We start from the raw sequence: 25,926 nt of genomic DNA, 5'->3' as shown, positions 1-25,926 counted from the left end.
ATTTGCATCCTTTCCAATATGTCGTTATTCAATAGAACTCAGAAAAAGGGGTGCTTAGTACATAAGCCCCCAAGAATAAATTCTGGTAGGTTTTGTTGGCATCCTGTGGATTGGGGTTGGGGGCTTGGATTTCAAGTTTGAACAATTTGCAAATATTGAAAGGTATTCGTCTGGATTATCGTAAATGTTAGGAATGTTGAATACAAATATACATTGGAAATTCAGATTTACCGTATTTCTGTCGACTGCTTTACAAATAGAGAATTTCTCAGTGGTCAACTTAACAAAGGGGTAGAAGAAGACATGTCACCTCCGTGACCATATCTGCAGTAGCTACAGTACCAGGCACAGACGCAAATACATAAACGTTTATGGGGGACACTTTTAGCGTGGTCTTAGGCTGTGTGCACATGTTCAGGATTTTTTGCGTTTTTTTCTCGGTTAGAAAAAAGAACCCCGCATACATTAAGCATCCTATTACTAGAATGCTATCCGCAATTTTTGTGCACATGTTGCGTTTTTTTCCGCGGCGGAATCATATTCCGGAAAAAAACGCAGCATGTTCATTCTTTGTGCGGAATCGCGGGGATTCCGCACACATAGGAATGCATTGATCCCCTTACTTCCTGCATGGGGCTATGCCCACCATGCGGGAAGTAAGCAGATCATGTGCGGTTGGTACCCAGGGTGGAGGAGAGGAGACTCTCCTGCAGGCCCTTGGAACCTTATAATTGCAGGCCCTGGGAACCTTATAATTGTTAAAAAAAAAAAAAAAGAATTAAAATAAAAAATCATGATATTCTCACCTTCCGGCATCCCTTGCAGCGTTCCCACTCCTCGCGATGCTTCCGTTCCCAATAATGCATTGCGAAAATGACCTGTGATGACGTAGCGGTCTCGCGAGACCGCTACGTCATCTGGGGTTTTTGCCACAATGCATTATTGGGACCGGAGCATCGCGAGGAGCGGGAAGACTGCGAGGGACGCAGAAGGTGAGAATATCATGATTTTTTTATTATTTTTAACATTCTTATGTTTTTACTATTGATGCTGCATAGGCAGCATTAATAGTAAAAAGTTGGTCACACTTGTCAAACACTATGTTTGACAAGTGTGAGCAACCTGTCAATCAGTTTTTTAAGCGATGCTACAGATCTTTTGGAAAACGCTAGCATTCTGCAAGTTAAAAACGCTTGCAAAACGCTAGTGTTTAGTGGGAATACGCATGCTAATTCCGCATGCGATATACCAGCGGCAGGAGTTGCGGAATTGCCTCAGAAATTCTGCAACGTGTGCACTTAGCCTTAATAAAAAAAAAAACTTAATGTGAAATGCAGCCAATTTAATAATAACCTCATAATAAATTTGGTGCCTAGCTTACTGTGCTTACGCCCAAAAACGTAAACTATGCCATTCATAGCCTGGTATGGATTTTCCCAAAAATGTACACCACTTTCTGGCATAAATTCTAGTAAATGTATCAGTCCATGTGGGCTATCGCCCCATTACACAAATCACCATCCAATTTTTCTTTAGAAAAGGCACATAAGCAATGTTGAAAGTTTAAATAGGAACAAATGATGGCGACTCAGTAGAATGTCCACGGGTCTGTACTCCGCTCTGTGTGCACTCTGAAGCCGGAGCTAAGCACCTCTGCTTCCTGAGCTGAGCACTTCTGTAGGGCCTCAGGAATCAGATCTGGATGGAATTTAAAGGTCTACAAAATATAGTAACACTTAGAAATATTACAAAATATCATATTAATTTTGCCAGGATCTCCAGATATTAAAGCTGAAAGAAGAACTACAGAACCAAAAACAAAAGGAAATTCAACAGGTATGTCCACTACCTTCCCTGATGGGGTTACACACGACAAGCACTATGAAAGAATTGCAAAAGATATTAATAATAGTCAATGAAATCTAATATTGTTACTTATTGTTTAGGTGATGCTATATAACAAGTAAGCGCTATTATGGTTTCTGTCTGTTCTTTTATTTAAGTTTGCAGAAAATATGGAACAAGTAAAAGCAAAAGCTCTTCAGGATCAAGCAGAATCTCTGAAAAAAGAAATGGATAAAGTGGTAAATTCTGTAGAGGTAAGGTGCTGAATATAGTTATAAGGATGATCTGTATCATAGCACTTATTCCCCGGATTAAGGCTACTTTCACACTAGTGTCGGGCCGAGGTTACCGGCGCTAGCAGTGAATGCGCCGCACAACGAGGGCAGCGGATGCATTTTTCCTGCGCATTCGCTGCCCCATTGTGAGGTGCGGGGAGGTGGGGGAGGAGTTCCGGCCGCGCATGCGCAGTCGGAAATGGTGGACCGTCGGAAGCAAAAAACTTTACATGTAACGTTTTTTGCTCCCGGCGGTCCACCACAACACGGCGCAACCGTCGCACGACGGTTGCGACGTGTGTCAATGCGTCGCTAATGTTTAGTCTATGGGGCAAAAACTTGCGACGCATTGCGATGTATTGCAAAAAACGCTAGTGTGAAAGTAGCCTAACCCCGATGCGCGCACATTTGCATCATAGATCAACAAAGGAATAAATGAAGCTGCCTCAGGATCTGATTCAGCTTCATACCAGACAGATGCACCGCTGTTAACTGTTTTAAGGCCACTGTCAATCTCTGACAGCAGAATTTAAATGGCGTCATTGTCAGCGTGTATGCACTGCATCGCATCAGTCCCTGCATTGTGATTACAAGATACCTGTGTAGGTTACCGTTGCAGCTGGGGGCCTCCTGCGAAGTTCAGCCACAGCCATGATGTAACTGTAGACTGCAAAACTATGGTATTACACTATATAGTATAAGTGCTCTTAGGTTCAAGTCCCCTAAGGCAGGGGTCCCCAACTCCAGTCCTCAAGGCCCACCAACATGTCATGTTTTCAGGATTTCCTTAGTCTTGCCCAGGTAATAATTGCATCACCTGTGCAATGCAAAGGAAATCCTGAAAACATGACCTGTTGGTGGGCCTTGAGGACTGGAGTTGGGGACCCCTGCCCTAAGGAACTCAAAGATAGAGAAAAAAAAACTAAACTTTTTTATACATATATAAATAAAAAAAATTCTAATCGCCGCTCTTTATTTCCCTTTAAAAATAAATACATTTTCAAATTTACAAAAATAAACCCATTTGATATTATGTTCAAAAAAGTATGAACTCTAAAAATATTACCGTTGATTAACCCCTATTGCAATTGTAAAGAACCTGACAAAATTGAAATGCCAAAATGGCGACTTTTTTTAATTTATTTATTTATTTTTACAAATTTCAGAATTATGTTTTCTCTACTTCAATCATTTAAAAAAAATAACAATCTTAGTATTGCTGTAATTGCAGTGACCTGGAGAATCATGATGTCAGGTACTTTTTAATGAACAATGATGTAAAAAAGAAACACCAAAAAAATGGCAGAATTGCAGATATTTTATTTTTACAATTTTGCCGCACTAGGAATATTTTTCTTGTTTTTCAGTGCAATATATGATATGTTGAATGATGTCATTTAAAACTTCAGCTTCACCTGCAAAAAGCAGGCCCTCATATGGTATGATTATGTCAAAAGTGAAATAAAAAAGTTATGAAGAATTTAAAAATGACCAGGTCCTTAAGGGGTAAATTGGGTACACCTTGTCACAGTGGGATATCTTTTCCACTTTTTTTTATTTTAAAAAATGTCAACAAAGTACCCTGTGTTTTTTTTATATGTATTACTACTATTTATTTACTTATTACAGGGTATCTGGACATAATATTTATTCTAGGTGATATTAGTCTGTTAATGGCCACAGTGTGAATGTGCACCTACATATTACACTTATACCAGCAGCTATTCTCCCACATGTTTTTGGTTTTCCTCTAAAGCAGGCTGAAGTAATGACACATCCACAGGACAAGAATAGTGCTGTACTTTGCTAAAGATTTAGTTTTTGTTGAAAAGCATTTGATAATAGTGCTGGCAAGATCTTCCAATGCTCACTAATAAAGGCACTATTGCTAAGTGACAGAACATTGTGCATTGGTAATTAATAATAATAGTCTTTATTTATATAGCGCCAACATATTCCACAGCGCTTTATAATTCAGCAGTTTATATAAAACAGTCATAAATAGCAAAGTTAAACATAATACAAAAATTACAGCAAATATGATGATGACCCTGCTTATAAGAGCTTACAATCTACAAAATACAGGTGCTTATTTACAATGATGGTCCAGCCATCTTGATAGAATGGGGGTAGATAACGGCTGCATGTGGAGCTTTTGGGTGCGGTGGAGTTTGATGGAGGATTTTGATCAGAGAAATAGTGCATGGACTATATATAATAGGACTTTAGTTAGGGAATGTGATAGGTTGCCCTAAACAGATGTGTTTTTAGGGAGAGCCTAAAACTGTGTAAGTTGTGATTAGTCCTAATTTCCTGAGGTAGAGCATTCCAAAGCATTGGTGTAACTCGAGAGAAGTCTTGGAGCTGGGAGTGGGAGGTACATATTACTGAGGATGTTAGTCAAAATTCACTTGCAGAGCGTAGAGAGCAGGTAGGCCGATAAACAAATGAGGGAGGAGATGTAGGGGGTGCCGCACTGTGGAGAGCTTTGTGGGTGAGAACAAGAAACTTAAATTGGATCCTATAATGAATGGGCAGCAAGTGCAATGACTGGCAAAGAGCGGACGCGTCCTAGTAATGATTAGCCAGATGGACGACCCTGGCTGCTGCATTAAGGATGGACTGGAGAGGGGAAAGTCAAGTGAGAGGGAAGCCAATTAGTAGAGAATTACAGTAGTCCAGGCGGGAGTGGATCAGGGCATTTATGTCAGTCTTTGGTAATTAAAGGATTGTTCCCACTTGTTATCTTCGGGAGGCAGGTAGGAGAGAAGTGAGAACAACATAAATTGCCAAAGACTGACAGTTTGGACCAGTAGAATGGTAGCTCCGCTAGTCTGAACTGTGCTCTCTCCGATGGTGCATCAGAGGAGCACAGGGACAGTACTGCGGGCCGCATCATCCACTTTTGCCAGCTTTTAGGTCAGCGCTCTATTTAAAAGCGTCTTTAAGTATTGTCCATGCTCTCCCATTGCTAGACTGCAGCGGTGGTCGGTAACATAGGCAACTTGTCAAAATTGCAACGTTACTGGTTATTACAAGCACTTAGCAATTTTAACCATTATTAATGTTGATACAACAAAATGGTTTGCGCTAGAGCCTTTCACTCTCACTGTTAGCCACATATTATGCTCTTCTGTGCAGATTAAAGATAAGGAGATTGAAAAATGGAAGGAGACTCATAGGTCACAGAAGGAAACAATGAAGAAACTAGCTATAGAGCTGAAACAAGAAGCCAGGGAAATGGTATGAGACATTGTGTTACTTGCTGTAAACCTGTAGCCTTTATTACTGGAGCTTTCTATTTTGTGAAATGGAGTTTCCCATTTTGTTTTAAAAACTCAGTTACTGGTACTGTTGGTAATGGTCATATTTTACTGGATCTTATCTCATAATCTACCAACTGCAGGACTACAGCTTATTTTTCAGAGACAATACGTAAAGGTCCATATACACAGGCAGAATCCTGCTCATAGTGAGCACCATTTAAAGGCTTATTCGCATGCCACCATAGAAATTGCATGGGGACAGAATACTATGATTAATATGATTGTTCTGTCCTCATACAGGAAGCATTTGTTGAGAGCACATCCCTTGCTAAGTAAGGGAGATAGACTGCGGACAACTGAGATTTTTACATATGTGTAAACGATCCAATCAGCTGACAGTTGAGCTCTTTAATTTTTCATGGCTGATTAGCAGCATATTTTCATAGGCCAATGAACGAATGTTCTTGTAAAAATTCATTGTTCGATTATCAATGTGTGTAGAGAGACCTTTCGTCATCTGTTATCTGAGAACAGCTCACTCGCTAATTTTGAGTGACGCAGTGACCTTAGGGTACCGTCACACAGTGCAATTTTCATCGCTACGACGGCACGATTCGTGACGCTCCAGCATCGTAACAATATCGCTCCAGCGTCGTAGACTGCTGTCACACTTTGCAATGTACGACGCTGGAGCGATAATTTCATGACGTATGTGCGATGTAGAAGCCGTTGGTTACTATGCGCACATCGTATACAATATATGTTACACCATGCGATTATGCCGCCACAGCGGGACACTAGACGACGAAAGAAAGTTTCAAACGATCTGCTACGACGTACGATTCTCAGCGGGGTCCCTGATCGCAGGAGCGTGTCAGACACTGCGATATCGTAACTATATCGCTCGAACGTCATGAATCGTGCCGTCGTAGCGATGAAAATTGCACTGTGTGACGGTACCCTTAGAGTTTTCATCTCTCTCTTATGTTTGTCTATAAATACAAGGAAAAGATAGTAGTGTACAGTCATGTTGGCACCCTTGAAATTGTTCCAGAAAATGAAACGTCTCCCAGAAAATTAGTGCAATTACACGAGTTTTGTTATATGCACTGCTGTGGAGTTGGACTTTGTTTCCATTTTGTTGGAGTCGGAGTCAATGTCGGTATAAAATGTTCCGACTCCTAAAATATATAATAAATTGGGTACAGTAGTTCAATGCAGTATTTACTGAATATTTTTTCATAAGAATTTGGCAAGTTATGAAATGTCCTATAAATGTCTGTTGTATTCCTAGGATCTAGTCTTTTAGTTGAGATGAATCTGTGCTGATCTTTAAGAACAAGCTCAGTAGTGAGGCAGTGCTGTGGAGTTGGAGTTGGAGTCAGGGAAGTTGAGTCGTTGGATTTTGGCTTACCGACTCCACAGCTCTGGTTATACAAATGTTCATTTCCTTTGTGTGTATTGGAACAACAGAAAAAAAACAGAGAATAAAGGGCAAGTTGGGAATAATTTCACCCAAAACCCCCAAAATGGTCCAGACAAAATAGTTGGCACCTTTTCAAAATTGTGGGTAAACAACTTTGTATCAAGAATGGGATTCTCGTTCAAACTCACCTGTAGTAAGTAACAGGTGTGGGAAATATGAAAATCTCATCTGAAACCAGATATAAAGGGGAAAAGTTGACTCAATCTTTGCTCTGTGTGTTTGTGTGTACCACACTAAGCATGGAAAAATTAAAGATGCGAAGAGAACTGTCTGAGGACTTCAGAAACAAAATTGTTGAAAATATCAACAATCTCATGGCTACAAGTCTATCTCTAGAGATCTTAATGTTCCTCTGTCCATGGTGTACACTATAATCAAGACGTTTACAACCTATGGCACTGTATCTAATCTTCCAGGATGTAGATGGCAGAGAAAAATTGATGAAAGGTTGTAATTTGTGATGAGCGAGCGTGTTCATTACTGAGGTTTCTTTCTCGCTTCATTGGGGGACACAGGTTACCATGGGTGTATGCTGCTGTCGCTAGGAGGCTGACACTAAGGAAAAAATAACTCCTCGGCAGTATACACCCACCGACAGGCACAAGTCAACTCAGTTTTTGCTTAGTGTCTGTAGCAGGCTGACCTGGATCTAATCACCAGATCCGCATTATCTTCTCTTTCAGGGTATTTTTGTGTGTTTATTAATCATTTCCCTTTCTCTTTCAGATTCCCTTCTCCGGGTAACAGGGTGCAACTTCTCACCCTGTTTTTCCCATGTTTATGCGACCAAGAGAGCAGTGTGGTATCACCCACACTGCCCACTCTCGGACCCGCTGGCAGGACTTTGTCCCCTGTCACCCTTTTGGGTGTTTCATGGTGACTCTTGGTGGCCAGTCCTCACCTTTTCCCCTCCTCACCCCCTCTCCTTGGAGAGGGCTGAGAGGAAGACGGTGGTTACCGGTGGTGACCTCCCCCCTTCTCGCAAGGGGTTGATGCCGTCTTCTGCGCCGTCCGGAGACGGCGCGGGAAGGAGGATCTTCTCTTCCAGGAACCCTCTCTATCTTCCGAGGGCTCCTGACACGATCCTCATCTATGAAGACTAGAGGAGCTGGATCATCAAGCAGGTAGTTGCCCTCCCCGCCCGCAGCACAGCTTCTCTGTTACCATGTCCCTCCCAGCAGTGATTTTTCAAAATTCGCGCCATTTATCTTCTTTAGCGCGCGATACCTGGCATTTGCAGTCCTCTTCTCCTTCGGCTGTTTTTTTATGTCAGGCCACGCCCCCTCTTTGCCGGCCTAACCAGTCTCTGCCATACTTTCTTTTTTGCAGCGCTGGGCACGCCCCCTTGGTCCCAGCACTGACATTGGACTCTCTCGGGCTAGACACGCCCCTTCAGGCGTGTCAGCCTATCGGGTCATAGGTTTCGCTTTATTCGGCTGTACACGCCCCCTTTTTCTGCGCGCCCGGACCAACGGGCCAATTACAGGGAGCCTGCCGTCCCTGTCTCCTCAGGAGAGTATCCCCGCCCACCGTTTGCTTTCAGCGCGTCATGTGGCCACAAGAGCAACGTCCATCTTGCAGCCGAGATCCTGCAACGTTCCTGCCTGTCCGGAGAGAAACGCAGCTACCTGCTGCAGTTGCCACTCAGTCTCTACCTATGCCCAACCACGCAGGGGCCTCCGGCTATAACCCTGTGGTGACTCACTACGCTTGTGCCCGCTGTAAGAGAAAGTGGGCTTCAGGCCAGCCATCACCCTTCTGTCTGTCCTGCAGTCCTTCCACCATGTCTGTCCCTCAGGAAGTCCCTAATGCCCAGGATGAGAGCACTCCCCCTCTCCCGGAGTGGGCTGTTGCCATGTCTCAGTCAGTCTCAGACCTGACTAAAGTGTCACAGTCCCTGGTACAGGTCTTGGAACGCATGCCGCATCTATCTGCCGCCACCAATGCCACGAACGTCTCCCACGGCGATTCGCACGCACCTGACCACGACTCTCACAGGGACAGATTAGAGAAAAGATCCAGGAAGCGGACTCTGTCTAGTTCCTCATCCAGTTCACCGGACCCCGCTGCGTCATCCAGAATACCCCTCTCTACCCGTTCCCCCTCCTCGGAGACGGACGTCAGGTCAGATGTAGTTTCTCAGTCGGAGTCTGACTCGGATGCAGATCAGACCTCTGGGACGCCGGATATGGTAGATAGCCTTATTTCGGCTATTATTCAAACCCTCGAACTTAAGGAGGAAGATGCGGCTACCCAGGACGACTCCGTTTCATTTAAACGGGTGAAACGGCCATCCAGAGTTTTTCCCAATCAGAAAGATTTTGAGAATACTACCTGTTGTGAATTCTGCTCTTGGGCTCCCTCCGGTGGTTATGAGTGGTAGTGCTGCTGTCTTTGGATCGCAGCATTTATCAGGTGTGTCCACTTTTTGCAATTTGGACTGAGCTTTTAGTCCTGCTTGATCCTTTAGTCAGTGCCAGTTGTTCATTGTTTTTGGAGGATTCACATCCATACCTGATCTCTCCTGTTTTGCTGTTCATTTCTACAAGATAAGTTCTGGCTTTGTTTTTGCTGTCCACATGCTGTGGACCTTATAGTTCAGTGCATTTTCATGTTTTGTCTTGTCCAGCTTTGTCTGTGAAGGATTTTTTGCAGCCAAGCTGTGTCTCTGGAGATGCAGATATACCCTCCATGTCTTTAGTCAGATGTGGAGATTTGTATTTTCTGTGGTGGATATTTTCTAGTGTTTTAATACTGATCGCATAGTGCTCTGTCCTATTCTTTCTTTTTAGCTAGAACGGCCTCCTTTGCTATATTCTGATTTCGGTCTGCGTTTGTCATTTCCCTCTCCTCTCACAGTCAATATTTGTGGGGGGCTGTCTATCCTTTGGGGATTTTCTCTGAGGCAAGATAGTTTTCCCGTTTCTATCTTTAGGGGAAGTTAGTTCTTAGGCTGTGTCGAGGTGTCTAGGGAGTGTTAGGTACATCCCACGGCTACTTCTAGTTGCAGTGCTAAGTTCAGGGTCTGTGGTCCGTACAGGTACCACCTTCTCCAGAGTACGTCTCATGCTGCTCCTAGGCCACCAGATCATAACAACTACCTCTAGACACAGGGAACAACCCGGAAAACGTTTTCCAGGAAGAAAGTGTCTGTACATTTTATACCCATTTAGTTCAGACCTTGTCAGCAAATGGTCCGAATCCCCTAAGGTAGATCCGCCGGTATCACGCTTATCCTTACATACAGTTCTGTCAATTCCTGATGTGGTGTCTCTCAAGGACACTACGGACAGACAAATTGAGGCTTTAACCAAATCAGCCTTTGAGGCGTTCGGTGCTTCTCTGCCCTAATTTCTTCTCCTCTTGGGTGGCGAAAGCCGTATCTGCCTGGGCCAAGATACTTCGCAGGGGCATTGTAGCGTCGGCTCCTTCAGAGGAGCTAGCAGATTTAGCAGACCAGATTGCCCACGTGGGTAAGTATCTCTTAAATGCCTCCTTGGATGCAGCTGCTTGCTCCGCAAGAACAAACAGCAACATCATTGCCATTCGCCGTGTCCTTTGCCTGAAGGCGTGGAACGCAGACCCCGCTTCTAAAAAAATCTCACACTGACCTACCGTTCCAGCGCTCCAGGCTCTTTGGCACAAAGCTGGACCAGATCATCTCAGATGCCATTGGTGGTAAGAGCACCTCTCTACCTCAATCCAAACCAAGACATCCCTTCAATAGAAAGGGACCTCAGTCTTTTCGCCCCTTTCGGCCCTTCTCTTCCTCAGGCTGTTCCTCTCAGCAGGACCGTTCTTTCACTCAAGGGGAAAGAAGAAAACCTTCCTTCAGGCCTACCCCTCACTGAAGGCCCAAGAGCTACTCCTCTAAGTCCTCCGGATCTCGCAGCCACAGATTTTCTTCAAAATGACGGGTCACCCCCACCTGGAAATTTTTCAAGGGTGGGAGGCAGGTTTCTTCTGTTCACGGAGGCTTGGTTATCGGTGGTCGCCGATGCCTGGGTCAGGGAGATCGTTACATCAGGCTACAAAATAGAATTTTCTTCGCCCCCCAGGAAGACGCTTCTTCGTCTCTCATCATCAAAAGCAGCCTTCCCATGTCCCGGGGCTTCTCCAGGCCGTCGCTTCACTCCTTGCCTCAGGGGTGATCGTTCCAGTTCCTTACCACGTGCGGTTTTGGGGTTTTTACTCAAACCTGTTCGTAGTTCCAAAAAAAAAAGACGGTTCACTTTGCCCGATTTTGGACCTCAAGCAGTTGAACCGCCACCTTCGGATTCGACACTTCAAAATGGAGTCCCTGCGCTCGGTAATCGCTGCCATGGAACCGGTGGAAAATCTTTGCTCTGTGGACATTCAGTATGCGTACCTACACATTCCTGTTTGTGTACAGCTTCAGAGGTTCCTTCGTTTCGCGATCCAGGAGCACCATTCCCAGTTCACAGCTCTCCCGTTTGGCCTGGCGTCTGCTCCCAGGGTCTTCACAAAGGTAATGGCGGCAGTCACGGCCATCCTTCGATCAAAGGGGATTCTCATAATCCCCTATCTCGACGATCTCCTGATCAAGGGCCCGTCTCCTAGGACTGCGACCAGAGCCTCCAGATCACTCTGGACACGCTGATCCGACTCGGTTGGATAATCAACAAAAAGAAGTCGACCTTAATTCCAACTCAACGTCTTGTGTTCCTGGGCATGGAATTCGACAACATGCAAGCCCACCATCCTCTTCCCAAAGGAGAAGTTCTTATCTCTCCGGCAGGGCATCAAAGCCCTAAAGCGCCCTGTCCCTCTGCCCCTACGGCTCTGCATGAGAGTACTGGGGAAGATGATTGCCTCCATGGAAGCAGTACCTTATGCTCAGTTTCACACTCACCCTCTCCAGCTTGCCCTCCTGTCTGCCTGGGGCAGGAGCCCACATTCCCTGGATCACCCAGTTCGCCTGCCTCTCAATGTGAGGCAGTCTCTCACTTGGTGGACGCTATCCACCTCCATTCTGCGTGAAAGGTCATTTCTTCCCCTCCGATGGCAGGTCATCACCACCGACGCCAGTCTTCAGGGTTGGGGAGTGGTCTTTCTCCATCTCACAGCGCACAGTCACTGGAATGTTCAAGAGGCCCTTCTCCCGATCAATCTCTTGGAGATCAGGGCAATCCTTCTTTCCCTCCTCCACTGGCAGTCCCTCCTCGTGGGAAAACCGGTCCGCATTCAGTCGGACAACGCCACAGCCGTGGCTTACATAAACCACCAGGGCGGAACTCGCAGCAAGCAGGTCATGATGGAGGTGGCAAAGATTCTGCGTTGGGCGGAAAATCATATCCCCGCCATATCAGCTGTCCACAATCCAGGGGTGGACAATTGGGAAGCCGATTTTCTGAGTCGTCGGGGGCTCGTGTCAGGTGAGTGGTCTCTTCACACCACCGTCTTCAATCAAATTTGTCAGAGGGGCATTCCGGATGTCGACCTAATGGCTTCTCGAACAAACCACAAGGTCCCCCAGCATGTATCCAGGTCCCGGGACCCGATGGCCCTCGGTTGCGACGCACTTGTGATCTCGTGGTCCCAGTTCCAGATGCCTTATCTGTTTCCGCCTCTTCCCTTGATCCCAAGGATCGTAAAAAAGGTAAAGGCATAGGGAGTACCCGTTCTTTTAGTAGCACCGGATTGGCCTCGGAGAGCCTGGTATGCGGAGCTAGTGAACATGCTATGGAACGTCCCCTGGAGGCTCCCAGACTGTCCAGATCTTCTATCGCAAGGGCCCCTCTTCCACCCGAATTCTCGTTCTCTGAATTTAATGGTATAGCCGTTGAGGCCGCGGTCCTAAGGGACGCAGGTTTTTCTCACAGCGTCATACAGACCATGATAAAGGCAAGGAAACCGGCATCTTCACGCATCTATAATAGGTGTTGGAAGGCCTTTTTCCGATGGTGTGAAGACAACAATTTGTTCACTATGTCTTTTTTTTTTCCTTCCCTCAGTCCTTGGTTTTCTACAAACGGGTCTCGACTCGGGCCTTTCCCTAATTTCCTTTAAAGGGACACTGTCACCTGGATTTGGAGGGAACAATCTTCAGCCCTGGAGGCGGGGTTTTGGGGTTTTTGATTCACCCTTTCCTTACCCGCTGGCTGCAATATTGGATTGAAGTTCATTCTCTGTCCTCCATAGTACACGCCTGCGCAAGGCATCACCAGGTCTTCCCTTCACACTTTCCTTAGGTTTTACAAGGTGCATACTCAGGCCTCTGCTGACGCAGGCCTGGGTAGGAAGATACTGCAGGCGGCAGTTTCCCTCCGACCGACCTAAGTCTCCTTCTCTCTGAATACTTTTCCCACCCATGGGACTGCTTTTGGACGTCCCGTGGTAACCTGTGTCCCCCAATGAAGCGAGAAAGAAAGAGGAATTTTTGGTACTTAACATAAAATCTCTTTCTTGGAGCCTTCATTGGGGGCACAGCACCCTCCCTTTATGTTGTACCGTGATGGCCAATGTGCCGTTGTTTTGGGTTGGTACATAGGTTGAGTTTGTTTATACTTGCTCCTACTACTGCTTTAGCACCAACTGAGTTGACTTGTGCCTCTCAGTGGGTGTATATTGCCAAGGAGGAGTTATTTTTTCCTTATTTGCATAGTGTCAGCCTCCTAGCCACAGCAGCTTACACCCATGGTAACCTGTGTCACTTAATGAAGGCTCCAAGGAAGAGATTTTATGGTAAATACCAAAAATCCCTCTTTTCCGAGCATGCTCGGGTGTTCTCCGAGTATCTTGGGCGTGCTCGTAGATTATGTTTGTCTCCGCAGCTGCATGATTTGCGGCTGTCAGACAACCTGAACACATGCAGAGATTGCCTGTTTTTTAGGGAATCCTCTCATGTATTCAGACTGTCTAGCAGCAGCAAATCGTGCAGCTGCGGAAACACAAACATAATCTACGAGCACACCCAAAATACTCGGAGAGCACCCGAGCATACTCGGAAGACCTGAGCAACGAGCACACTTGCTCATCATTAGTTGCAATGCATGATAATCTGGTTGGTTAATAAGCAGCCTCAATCAAGATCCAAAGAAATTCAAGCTGTCCTGCAAGCTCAAGGTGCATCAGTGTCAGCGCATACTATCCGTCGAAATTTAAACGAAATGAAATGCTATGGCAGGAGACCTAGGAGGTCCCCATTGCTGAGACAGAGATAGAAAAAAAAGCTACACTGCAGTTTGCTAAAACGTATGTGAGTAACCCACAATCCTTCTGGCAAAACGTCTGGTGGACAGATGAGACCAAGATAAAGCTTTTGGTATAGCATATCATTCTACTGTTAACCAAAATGGAATGAGGCCTACAAAGAAAAGAACATAGTACCTTATGAGCAGGGGTGGATTAAGGATAGCCAGGGCGCCGGGCTGTTTAGATTCTGTGGGCCCCCGCTCATGTGACGGGGTCATGTGACGGTGTCATCATATATCTGAACCAGATTATTCCAGAAAAATAGTTGCTGAGTGAAACTCCACTTCTCACCTATCATACATTAACAGTTCCCATCACCAGATCACACATATAACCGGCAGCTTTTGTTTTGGCCAAAAGATTTTTCAAGCCGCCACCATAACACGGTAGACACTTTTGGCCGGGCCCTACTCTATTGTAACCTATTAAATATTTGTTAAAATATGCAATACAATTTAGGTATATTTTTATTTATTTTTCAATTTTTAAAATAACCAATAATATTACATACAAGGAACAAATACAACACCATGACCAGACCACATATTACCACCAGTGACCGAATAATATCACATACAAAGAACAAATACCACCGCACCATGACCAGACCACATATTACCACCACAAAGTGACTAAATAGCACATACAAGGGACAAATACCGCAACACCATGGCCAGACCACATATTACCACCACATAGTGACTGAATACTACAATACTGACCAGTAATAAAAAAAAACACACAATACTATTACCATAAGTGCCATTATACACAGGAGATCTGTACTTAGTATGCAGTGTCTGTGTAGAGGTTATACAGTGATCATTGGTGACATTATACACAGGAGCTCTGTATATAGTATACAGTGTATACTGTCAGTGTATAGGTAACACACTGACTCACCAGTGACGTCTCTAGGTGAAGTCCTTCATCTTTCATCCAGCGCATACCGCCATCACATCATCCAGGCAGGACTCGTCTCTGCAGGAAATAACACAGTTATCTCGAGCTCCGCTTGCAGAACACATTACTTAATGTTTCCCAACTTCTACATTACACCACATGAGGACAAAAAGGCGACATAGTGTCACTCTGCACCGTAACACGACCGCCCCCCCCATTTAAAACAGTATACTCAAAAAATAAAATAAATACATCACTGCAGTAATAATATCCCTTAATTAGCCCCTATGGTAATAATAATATCCCCCATCCTGGCCACGTGTATCTCATTCCTGCCTCCAGCCATATGTTCTCGCATACTGCCCACATGAGTATCCATCCTGCCCCATATGATCTCCCCATCCTGCCCCATAGGTCTCCATCGTATCCATCCTGCCCCATGATACTGCACAATCTGTCTCCAATCCTGCCCCATGTCTTTCATTCTGCCCCATATCTCCAATCATGCCCCGTATCTACATTCTGCCCATGTCTCCAATCCTGCCCCATCTGTCTCCAGACCTGCCCCCAGTGTGTCCAGCATCTCTGCCCCCAGTGTCCAGCATCTCTGTCCCCAATGTGTCCAGCATCTCTGTCCCCAATGTGTCCAGCATCTCTGCCCCAAATGTGTCCAGCATCTCTGCCCCAATGTGTCCAGCATCTCTGCCCCAATGTGTCCAGCATCTCTGCCCCCAATGTGTCCAGCATCTCTGCCCCCAATGTGTCCAGCATCTCTGTCCCCAATGTGTCCAGCATCTCTGCCCCAATGTTTCCAGCATCTCTGCCCCCAATGTGTCCAGCATCTCTGCCCCCAATGTGTCCAGCATCTCTGCCCCCAATGTGTCCAGCGTCTCTGCCCCCAATGTGTCCAGCATCTCTGCCCCCAATGTGTCCAGCATCTCTGCCCCCAATGTGCCCAGCATCTCTGCCCCCAATGTGTCCAGCATCTCTGCCCCCAATGTGTCCAGCATCTCTGCCCCCAATGTGTCCAGCATCTCTGCCCCCAATGTGTCCAGCATCTCTGCCCCCAATGTGTCCAGCATCTCTGCCCCCAATGTGTCCAGCATCTCTGTCACCAATGTGTCCAGCATCTCTGCCCCAATGTGTCCAACATCTTTGCCCCCAATGTGTCCAGCATCTCTGCCCCCAATGTGTCAAACAGCTCTGCCCCCAGTGTCCAGCATCTCTGCCCCCAGTGTCCAGCATCTCTGCCCCCAGTGTCCAGCATCTCTGCCCCTAGTTTCCAGCATTCTGGCCTGGGTCCCCCGGATTGCCGCTCTCAATAAAAAAAATTAAAAAAACGAGTTCTTCTCACCTGACCACGCTTCTTCGGCGAAGCTCCCTCCTCGCAGCTGAAGCGTGCACTCGCCGGCGACTGACAATGACATCAGACGTCGGCGACGTGCGCGCTGCGGCTGTCGTCAGCTGCCAGCCTCCGATTGGCTGGCGGCTGTTAACTATTGACGTGCGGGCACGGGCCCGCATGTCAATAGCGTTAAACTGCTGCAGCGCCGGTAGGGGCACAGTGAGCAGATGAGATGGGGCCCGTGCGGATTGACCTCATTATAATCTGCCCGTGCTTATGAGGACACAGCATTGGAATGGATTATTATCTACTTAAGCATGTCGTTACCTTCTCTCTCTGTTCGTGCCACAGGTGGGGTAATAGACCCTGGAAGCTGAAGCCAGGTTGTAATCCTCTGGTCAACTGGCCTTGTACCTTAGTGGACTGTTATCTTCCTAAGCTTTTCGTTATCTCCTCTCTGTGTCCATGCCAGAGGTGGGGAAGTCGGCCCTGGAATCTCTGAAGTAACAGCTGCTCTTATCCCAGCAAGTCAGCAGAAGGGTGAGACTCTGTAATTGTGCACTATCTTGGGAATTGACTGGGACTGCTCTGTGTGTGCCTGTTTGTGGTTCAATAAAGTATTGGCACAATGCTTTACCCTCACAGTGCTCTCTGGGTATTATTATGCCCATGTTAAAAGGACAGCGGGCGTTCGATGGAATGATCCATGGTCCATGCGGTTTCGGTTAGCGGACTAGACCACGCGCTGACCCCTTCCCCCCCGTGTCTCCACATACCTGCAGTCAATTATGGTGGAGGGTCATTGATGTTTTGGGGTTGTTTTGCTGCCTCTAGCACTGGGTGTCTTGACTGTGTGCAAGGCATCATGAAATCTGAAGATTACCAATGGATTTTGGGTAGCAATGTATTGCCCAGTGTTAGAAAGCTGGGTTTGCGTCCTAGGTCATGAGTCTTCCAGCAGCACAATGATCCCAAATATACTTCAAGAAGCATCCTAAAATGGATGGAAAAAAAGCGCTGGAGAGTCCAGAAGGGGCCAGGAATGAGTCCAGATCTAAATTCAATTGCACACCTATGGAGAGGTCTAATTGCTGTAGGAGAAGACTCCTTTCAAATGTGAGAGACCTGGAGCAGCTTGCAAAAGAAGAGTGGTCCAAAATTCCAGTTGAGAGGTGTAAGAAGCTTGTTGATGATTATAGGAAGTGGTTGACTACAGTTATTTATGCCAAAGGGTGTGCAACCAAATATTAAGTTGGGTGTGCCAACAATTTTGTCCTGCCCATTTTTTAGGGTTTAGTGTAAAATTATGTCTATTTTCTTGTTTGTTTGTTTTTTGTATGTTTCCAATACAAAGGAAACAAACTATTTATAACAAACCGTGTAATTTTCAGGGAGAAATACTACATTTTCAGGAACGATTTCAAGGGTGCCAACACTTTCGGCCATTACTGTATATTATAGTTTCTCTTCAAATAGAAGAAAAATCATTCAGGAGTTGTACTTTCCTTGTGTTCTTCGTAACAAAGTATGAATGACCAACACACGTAACACAAATGTGCACATAACCTAATAGGAATGAAGGTAATAAATGTTTTTTATTTTTTTCTATTTAAGGTACACAATACATTGCTGCGAGAACAGAAAAAGTGGGAAAGTGAAAAAAAAGACGCTCTTCAAATACAAAGGCACACGTTGGAGGAAGAGAAACTTCGAGAAATGGCAGACCTGCGGGAAGCAATGGAAAGAGAGCGCAGGATGTCTATGACATGGGAAAGAAAATGTGCTGACCTCCAAAATGTAAGACTGCCCAATAGGCAAATGAATTAGGTTTTATTGTCCCACATGCCAGAAAGAAGCTGTTAAAAGGGTTGTCTCAAGTTTTTAAATGGTTAAAATGGTAAAGTGCTGGTAAACAAGAAGCAACTTTGCAATTTGCCTCTTATTAAAAATCCTCTCCATTTTTGAACATGGAGGGATGTATGATTGTATAGCTTATTGTTGTCTAGGTTATCAACCACCCTGCAGTTTCAGAGTGACCGGTTACCCAGGCAAGGATGGCCCGGCAGGTTTAGTGCCCCTGTCCTCCTTTGATGCTGCAGAGACAACACTTTTTGTGATATCACAGTTGTAGAGTGCTCAGTTTGGACCAGCGGAGCGACAATGACACTGGCCTAACCGGTCATTCTTGAAGAGTTCACCTTCCCGAACAAAGATGTTTCTCCGCTCTAGCATCACCCCTAGTGATGCCGCTAGCGCAATGAAACATATTGGTGGGACGCTGGTGCTAAAAAATTTGTTGTCCTACTCTGCCAATATGTTTTAGCATACCGGGTGCTATGCACTTTCTAAATACAAATTAGCAGGAATACTGCATAAAATAACTGCAGACTTCTGAGACAGATTAGGGACAAAATGTTTTATACCCTTTGTATAGACTTTATTTTAATTAATAGAAATAAAAGTTACATTTTATGGTCTTCTAGTGAGGGTTTATTTGGGGTTCTCCCCAAATTTGGAAATTACATACAGTGGGTACGGAAAGTATTCAGACCCCTTTAAATTTTACACTCTTTGTTTCATTGCAGCCATTTAACATGCCACCACCTGTGATGTGAAATTTATACCATATTTAAAAAGACTGTACCAGACCAGTAATGGTTTAATAAATCTTCACTGACAGACAATTCAGGAGCATGAAATTAATCAGCGTGCCTTACAGCGGGAGAAGCAAGAAGCTGTAGATGAGCTCCGTGCTTTCCTGAAAGAAGAGAAGCAGGAGGAGATGAGGAGACTGGAGCAAGAGCTGGCACTGGTATGTCCAGATGGTGCCGTCAAAATCCTTATAGCAGCCAAATGACCACCATGAAGCAGGCGCCGTACCCTGAGTGCCCTATAGAAGCACAAGTCGCTCCCCCTGAGTATAGAGCCCATAGCTTATGACAGTGATAACTCAGAAGACATGTAGTAATCACAGCTTTTAGGCTATGTGCACACGTCAGGATTTTCTGCAGAATTTTCCTGAACAAAACCGGACTTTTTCTGCAGGAAATCCGCATGCGTTTTTTTTTTCACGTTTTTGACGCGATTTTTTGTGCGTTTTTTTTCCGGAGCTTCCCAATGCATAAAATAGCGGTAAAAATACAAAAAGTCCACAAAAATAATGAACATGATGCGTTTTTTACGCGGAAAAAAAACGCATCATGTGTACAAAAATTGCAGAATGCATTAAAAATGATGGGATGCTTATGTTTGCGTTTTTTAAGCGTTTTTTCCCATGGAAAAAGGTTGAAAAAACGCAAAAAAAAACACGAAAAATCCTGAACGTGTGCACATAGCCTTATAGTTTTCCAGGTTGTTCTTATTGCCCACTGGTAACACGCACTTCTACCTGTGATTGACAATGTCAGAAGTCATCAGTTGACAAAACTCCTTCAGTGCAGTGTTATGGATTTTATGCATTCATTTTGGAAAATGTATTTTAATCACCCAGAAGTGACGTAGATGAAAATATCCCCATGCTGAGTTGATTGTTGATTTTTTTTTTTTAGGAAAAGGAGCGGGACATTGAGCGACTGAAGCAGCGGCTGCAGCAAATGGAGGAAGAGCAGCATGAACTCAGGGCTGAAAAGAATGAATGGCTTTTCAGAGAGCGAGAGGCAATGGCCCAGACTGAGCGGGCAGAGAGGGCCCTTGCCAGGGAGATCAATGCGGCTTGTGAACGCATGCAGTGCACTCCAGGGAGGTCTAACGTGCACAGTCCAGCAAGGAGCAGACATGGGTAAGGGACGGCTCCCAGATGAGTGGAAACTCGGAGATTGTAGAAAGAGTTATGGACAGCAGGAAGTGTGATCGTTATATGAAACACAAATCTAGCATTTTCTTCTAGTATAGGATAAGTGCACTGATACATGATATCTTATTGCATTACCTAACGGGAATGTCCCTTGCAGGAGTCCTTCTCGTCCTTCCACCAACCAAGCATTGAAGGTGCTGCATGAAGTAAGTGAGGAAACCAACCAGATCATTCATGAATTGCAACAAGAAGTTGAGGCTCAGAAGCGCACGCTACTGCATGTGCAAAGAGAGCGGGTAAGTATACTGTGGTCTACCTTAAGCTGATGGTGGCCGCACTGGCATTTGTCCGCCAGTGGCCTGCCTGTTCTACTGCCTGCTGCTTTCTTCCTTACTATCACTCCAGAAAACAAACAGACAAAATTGTCTAGAGAAAGTACAATATTTCTCAAATCTCGTTTGTCCTTACAATATCTCAAATATACTATCTTGTAGTTTAGTATCTTATTATAAAAGTGGCAAATGCTTAGGGACCTGCACATCCAAGAAACCTTCAGTTCCTTTAGATGTCACATTTCCACAGGGTACAGTGGCATGGAAAAGTTTTGGCACCCCTGGTCAAAATGACTGTTATTGTAAACAGTTAAAGGGAACCTGTCACCAGAAATAGCACTGTTAATCTGGGGTTAATCTGCAAGCTAACAGTGTTATTATGCTGCCCGGCACCTGCACACGGCCAAGTGCAGCGGGGTGACAATTACTTTATTCTTCCCGCCAGCATTCAGTATTCAGTCATAGGGTTGGGGGCTCCGCCAGTTCAGTTACCGCTCTCAGTATACAGAGTGGCCGCTGTAATAGCACCCCCGGCCCTGACTCACGGCCAGCCCCAATCTAGAACCAGTGTTATGGGGCGCGGTCACAGCCGCCACTTTGTGTACTCAGGGCATGACTGAACCGGAGCTGCCCCCGCCTCCATGACTGAATACCGAATGCTCGTGGGGAGAATAAAGTAAAATTTCTCCCTGCTGCATTCGGCTGCGTGCAGGCGTCGGGCAGCATAATAACGCTGTTAACCTGCAGATTAACCGCATATCTCAGGTTAACAACTTTATTCCTGGTGACAGGTTCCCTTTAACCAAGTTGAAGATGAAATGATCTCTAAAAGGGATAGATGTTGAAGATGACACATTTCCTATGTATTTTATGCAAAAACATATACAGTGGGGCAAAAAAGTATTTAGTCAGTCAGCAATAGTGCAAGTTCCACCACTTAAAAAGATGAGAGGCGTCTGTAATTTACATCATAGGTAGACCTCAACTATGGGAGACAAACTGAGAAAAAAAAATCCAGAAAATCACATTGTCTGTTTTTTTTAACATTTTATTTGCATATTATGGTGGAAAATAAGTATTTGGTCAGAAACAAAATTTCATCTCAATACTTTGTAATATATCCTTTGTTGGCAATGACAGAGGTCAAACGTTTTCTGTAAGTCTTCACAAGGTTGCCACACACTGTTGTTGGTATGTTGGCCCATTCCTCCATGCAGATCTCCTCTAGAGCAGTGATGTTTTTGGCTTTTCGCTTGGCAACACGGACTTTCAACTCCCTCCAAAGGTTTTCTATAGGGTTGAGATCTGGAGACTGGCTAGGCTACTCCAGGACCTTGAAATGCTTCTTACGAAGCCACTCCTTCGTTGCCCTGGCGGTGTGCTTTGGATCATTGTCATGTTGAAAGACCCAGCCACGTTTCCTCTTCAATGCCCTTGCTGATGGAAGGAGGTTTGCACTCAAAATCTCACGATACATGGCCCCATTCATTCTTTCATGTACCCGGATCAGTCGTCCTGGCCCCTTTGCAGAGAAACAGCCCCAAAGCATGATGTTTCCACCACCATGCTTTACAGTAGGTATGGTGTTTGATGGATGCAACTCAGTATTCTTTTTCCTCCAAACACGACAAGTTGTGTTTCTACCAAACAGTTCCAGTTTGGTTTCATCAGACCATAGGACATTCTCCCAAAACTCCTCTGGATCATCCAAATGCTCTCTAGCAAACTTCAGACGGGCCTGGACATGTACTGGCTTAAGCAGTGGGACACGTCTGGCACTGCAGGATCTGAGTCCATGGTGGCGTAGTGTGTTAATTATGGTAGGCCTTGTTACATTGGTCCCAGCTCTCTGCAGTTCATTCACTAGGTCCCCCCGCGTGGTTCTGGGATTTTTGCTCACCGTTCTTGTGATCATTCTGACCCCACGGGGTGGGATTTTGCGTGGAGCCCCAGATCGAGGGAGATTATCAGTGGTCTTGTATGTCTTCCATTTTCTAATTATTGCTCCCACTGTTGATTTCTTCACTCCAAGCTGGTTGGCTATTGCAGATTCAGTCTTCCCAGCCTGGTGCAGGGCTACAATTTTGTTTCTGGTGTCCTTTGACAGCTCTTTGGTCTTCACCATAGTGGAGTTTGGAGTCAGACTGTTTGAGGGTGTGCACAGGTGTCTTTTTATACTGAGAACAAGTTTAAACAGGTGCCATTACTACAGGTAATGAGTGGAGGAAAGAGGAGACTCTTAAAGAAGAAGTTACAGGTCTGTGAGAGCCAGAAATCTTGATTGTTTGTTTCTGACCAAATACTTATTTTCCACCATAATATGCAAATAAAATGTTAAAAAAAACAGACAATGTGATTTTCAGGATTTATTTTTCTCAGTTTGTCTCCCATAGTTGAGGTCTACCTATGATGTAAATTACAGACGCCTCTCATCTTTTTAAGTGGTGGAACTTGCACTATTGCTGACTGACTAAATACTTTTTTGCCCCACTGTATATATAGTCTTTTTTTTTTTTTCATTTTAAAAATTACAAAAAGGAATTTGAGCCAATGCAAAAGTTTGAGCACCCTTGGAGATTTGTGTTCTCAGATAACTTTGACCAATGTTTTCGCCCTCAATTAGCCTGTTAGGGTTATGGCTTGCTCACTAGTATCGTTAGGAAAGGCCAGGTGATGAAAATTTCCCAGCTTTATAAAAGCCAGCCTCCTCTAACCTTTTACCAAAACACAGCAGCCATGGTTTCTTCTAAGCAGCTGCCTAGCAATCTGAAAATGAAAGTGGTGGAGGCCCACAAAGCAGGAGAAGGCCATGAGATAAGCAAAGCATTTTCAAGTTGCCCTTTCCTCAGAAATGTAATTACGAAATGGCAGTTAACAGAAATAGTGAAGGTCAAGATAAGGTCTGGAAGATCAAGTTAATGAGCGCTGTTCGTAGGATTGCTAGAAAGGCAAATCAGAACCCCCTCTTGACTGCAAAAGACCTTCAGAAAAATTTAGCAGACTCTGGAGTTGTGGTACATTGTTCTACTTTTCAGAAGAAAACCTCTCCTGGGTCCTCACCATAAAATTCAACATCAGAAGTATGCAAAAGAACATGTAAACAAGCCTGATGCATTTTGGAAACAAGTCCTGTAGACCGATGAGTTTAAAAAAGAACTCTTTGGCCATAATGATCAAACGTACAGTGGGGCAAAAAAGTATTTAGTCAGTCAGCAATAGTGTAAGTTCCACCACTTAAAAAGATGAGAGGCGTCTGTAATTTACATCATAGGTAGACCTCAACTATGGGAGACAAACTGAGAAAAAAAAATCCAGAAAATCACATTGTCTGTTTTTTTAACATTTTATTTGCATATTATGGTGGAAAATAAGTATTTGGTCAGAAACAAACAATCAAGATTTCTGGCTCTCACAGACCTGTAACTTCTTCTTTAAGAGTCTCCTCTTTCCTCCACTCATTACCTGTAGTAATGGCACCTGTTTAAACTTGTTATCAGTATAAAAAGACACCTGTGCACACCCTCAAACAGTCTGACTCCAAACTCCACTATGGTGAAGACCAAAGAGCTGTCAAAGGACACCAGAAACCAAATTGTAGCCCTGCACCAGGCTGGGATGACTGAATCTGCAATAGCCAACCAGCTTGGAGTGAAGAAATCAACAGTGGGAGCAATAATTAGAAAATGGAAGACATACAAGACCACTGATAATCTCCCTCGATCTGGGGCTCCACGCAAAATCCCACCCCGTGGGGTCAGAATGATCACAAGAACGGTGAGCAAAAATCCCAGAACCACGCGGGGGGACCTAGTGAATGAACTGCAGAGAGCTGGGACCAATGTAACAAGGCCTACCATAAGTAACACACTACGCCACCATGGACTCAGATCCTGCAGTGCCAGACGTGTCCCACTGCTTAAGCCAGTACATGTCCGGGCCTGGCTGAAGTTTGCTAGAGAGCATTTGGATGATCCAGAGGAGTTTTGGGAGAATGTCCTATGGTCTGATGAAACCAAACTGTAACTGTTTGGTAGAAACACAACTTGTCGTGTTTGGAGGAAAAAGAATACTGAATTGCATCCATCAAACACCATACCTATTGTAAAGCATGGTGGTGGAAACATCATGCTTTGGGGCTGTTTCTCTGCAAAGGGGCCAGGACGACTGATCCGGGTACATGAAAGAATGAATGGGGCCATGTATCGTGAGATTTTGAGTGCAAACCTCCTTCCATCAGCAAGGACATTGAAGATGAAACGTGGCTGGGTCTTTCAACATGACAATGATCCAAAGCACACCGCCAGGGCAACGAAGGAGTGGCTTCGTAAGAAGCATTTCAAGGTCCTGGAGTGGCCTAGCCAGTCTCCAGATCTCAACCCTATAGAAAACCTTTGGAGGGAGTTGAAAGTCCGTGTTGCCAAGCGAAAAGCCAAAAACATCACTGCTCTAGAGGAGATCTGCATGGAGGAATGGGCCAACATACCAACAACAGTGTGTGGCAACCTTGTGAAGACTTACAGAAAACGTTTGACCTCTGTCATTGCCAACAAAGGATATATTACAAAGTATTGAGATGAAATTTTGTTTCTGACCAAATACTTATTTTCCACCATAATATGCAAATAAAATGTTAAAAAAACAGACAATGTGATTTTCTGGATTTTTTTTTCTCAGTTTGTCTCCCATAGTTGAGGTCTACCTATGATGTAAATTACAGACGCCTCTCATCTTTTTAAATGGTGGAACTTGCACTATTGCTGACTGACTAAATACTTTTTTGCCCCACTGTATGTGTGGGGAAAAAAGGGCACAGAATTTCAAGAAAAGAACATATTGGCAACTATTAAGGGGTGGATCAATCATGCTTTGGAGTTGTGTTGTAGCCAATGGCATCGGGAACATTTCACGGGTAGAAGAAGAATGGATTTAATGAAATTTCAACAAATTCTTGATGGAAACATAACTTCATCTCTAAAAAAGCTGAATTTGAAAAGAGGATGGCTTCTACAAATGGCTAATGATCCTAAACACATGTCAAAATCCACAATAGACAACATCAAAAGGTGCAAGCTGAAAGTTTTACAATGGCCCTCACAGTCCCCTGATCTAAACATCACTGAAAATCTGTAGCTAGACCTCAAAATAACAGTGCATGCAAGGAATCTCACAGAACTGGAAGAATTTTGCAAAGAAGAATAGATGAAATCCTTCAAACAAGAAGTGAAAGACTCTTAGCAGGCTACAAAAAGCGTTTACAAGCTGGGATAGTTTCAAAAGGGGGTGTTACTAAGTAATAACCATGCAGGGTGCCCAGACTTTTGCATCAGCCCATCAGCCCATTTTCCTTTTTGTCATTTTTAAACTGTAAAAGATGAAAACATATATATTATTTTGCCTAAAATACAAAAGGAAACATGTCATCTTTAACTTTAGGCCTTTTAGAGATCATTTCATCTTCAGCTTGCT

The 25,926-nt window shown here is 44.7% G+C and overlaps 1 protein-coding gene across 1 annotated transcript in view; it reads left to right on the top strand.

Moving 5' to 3' along the window:
* The window catches only part of LOC138666094 (golgin subfamily A member 6-like protein 22), a 190,631-nt gene that overhangs the window by 142,471 nt on the left and 22,234 nt on the right, over positions 1-25,926 (top strand). Inside the window, exons 17-23 of the mRNA XM_069754224.1 lie at positions 1,774-1,836; positions 2,004-2,099; positions 5,262-5,363; positions 17,950-18,132; positions 19,016-19,147; positions 19,884-20,113; positions 20,286-20,424. Of these exons, the coding sequence (XP_069610325.1) occupies positions 1,774-1,836; positions 2,004-2,099; positions 5,262-5,363; positions 17,950-18,132; positions 19,016-19,147; positions 19,884-20,113; positions 20,286-20,424 (945 nt within the window). The remainder of the gene's footprint in view (positions 1-1,773; positions 1,837-2,003; positions 2,100-5,261; positions 5,364-17,949; positions 18,133-19,015; positions 19,148-19,883; positions 20,114-20,285; positions 20,425-25,926) is intronic.

This window comes from Ranitomeya imitator, chromosome 1 (assembly GCF_032444005.1).
Source record: "Ranitomeya imitator isolate aRanImi1 chromosome 1, aRanImi1.pri, whole genome shotgun sequence".
Taxonomy (NCBI): Eukaryota; Metazoa; Chordata; class Amphibia; order Anura; family Dendrobatidae; genus Ranitomeya; species Ranitomeya imitator.
Note: the sequence above shows the minus strand (reverse complement) of the source record. Positions and strands in the feature narration are given on the sequence as shown.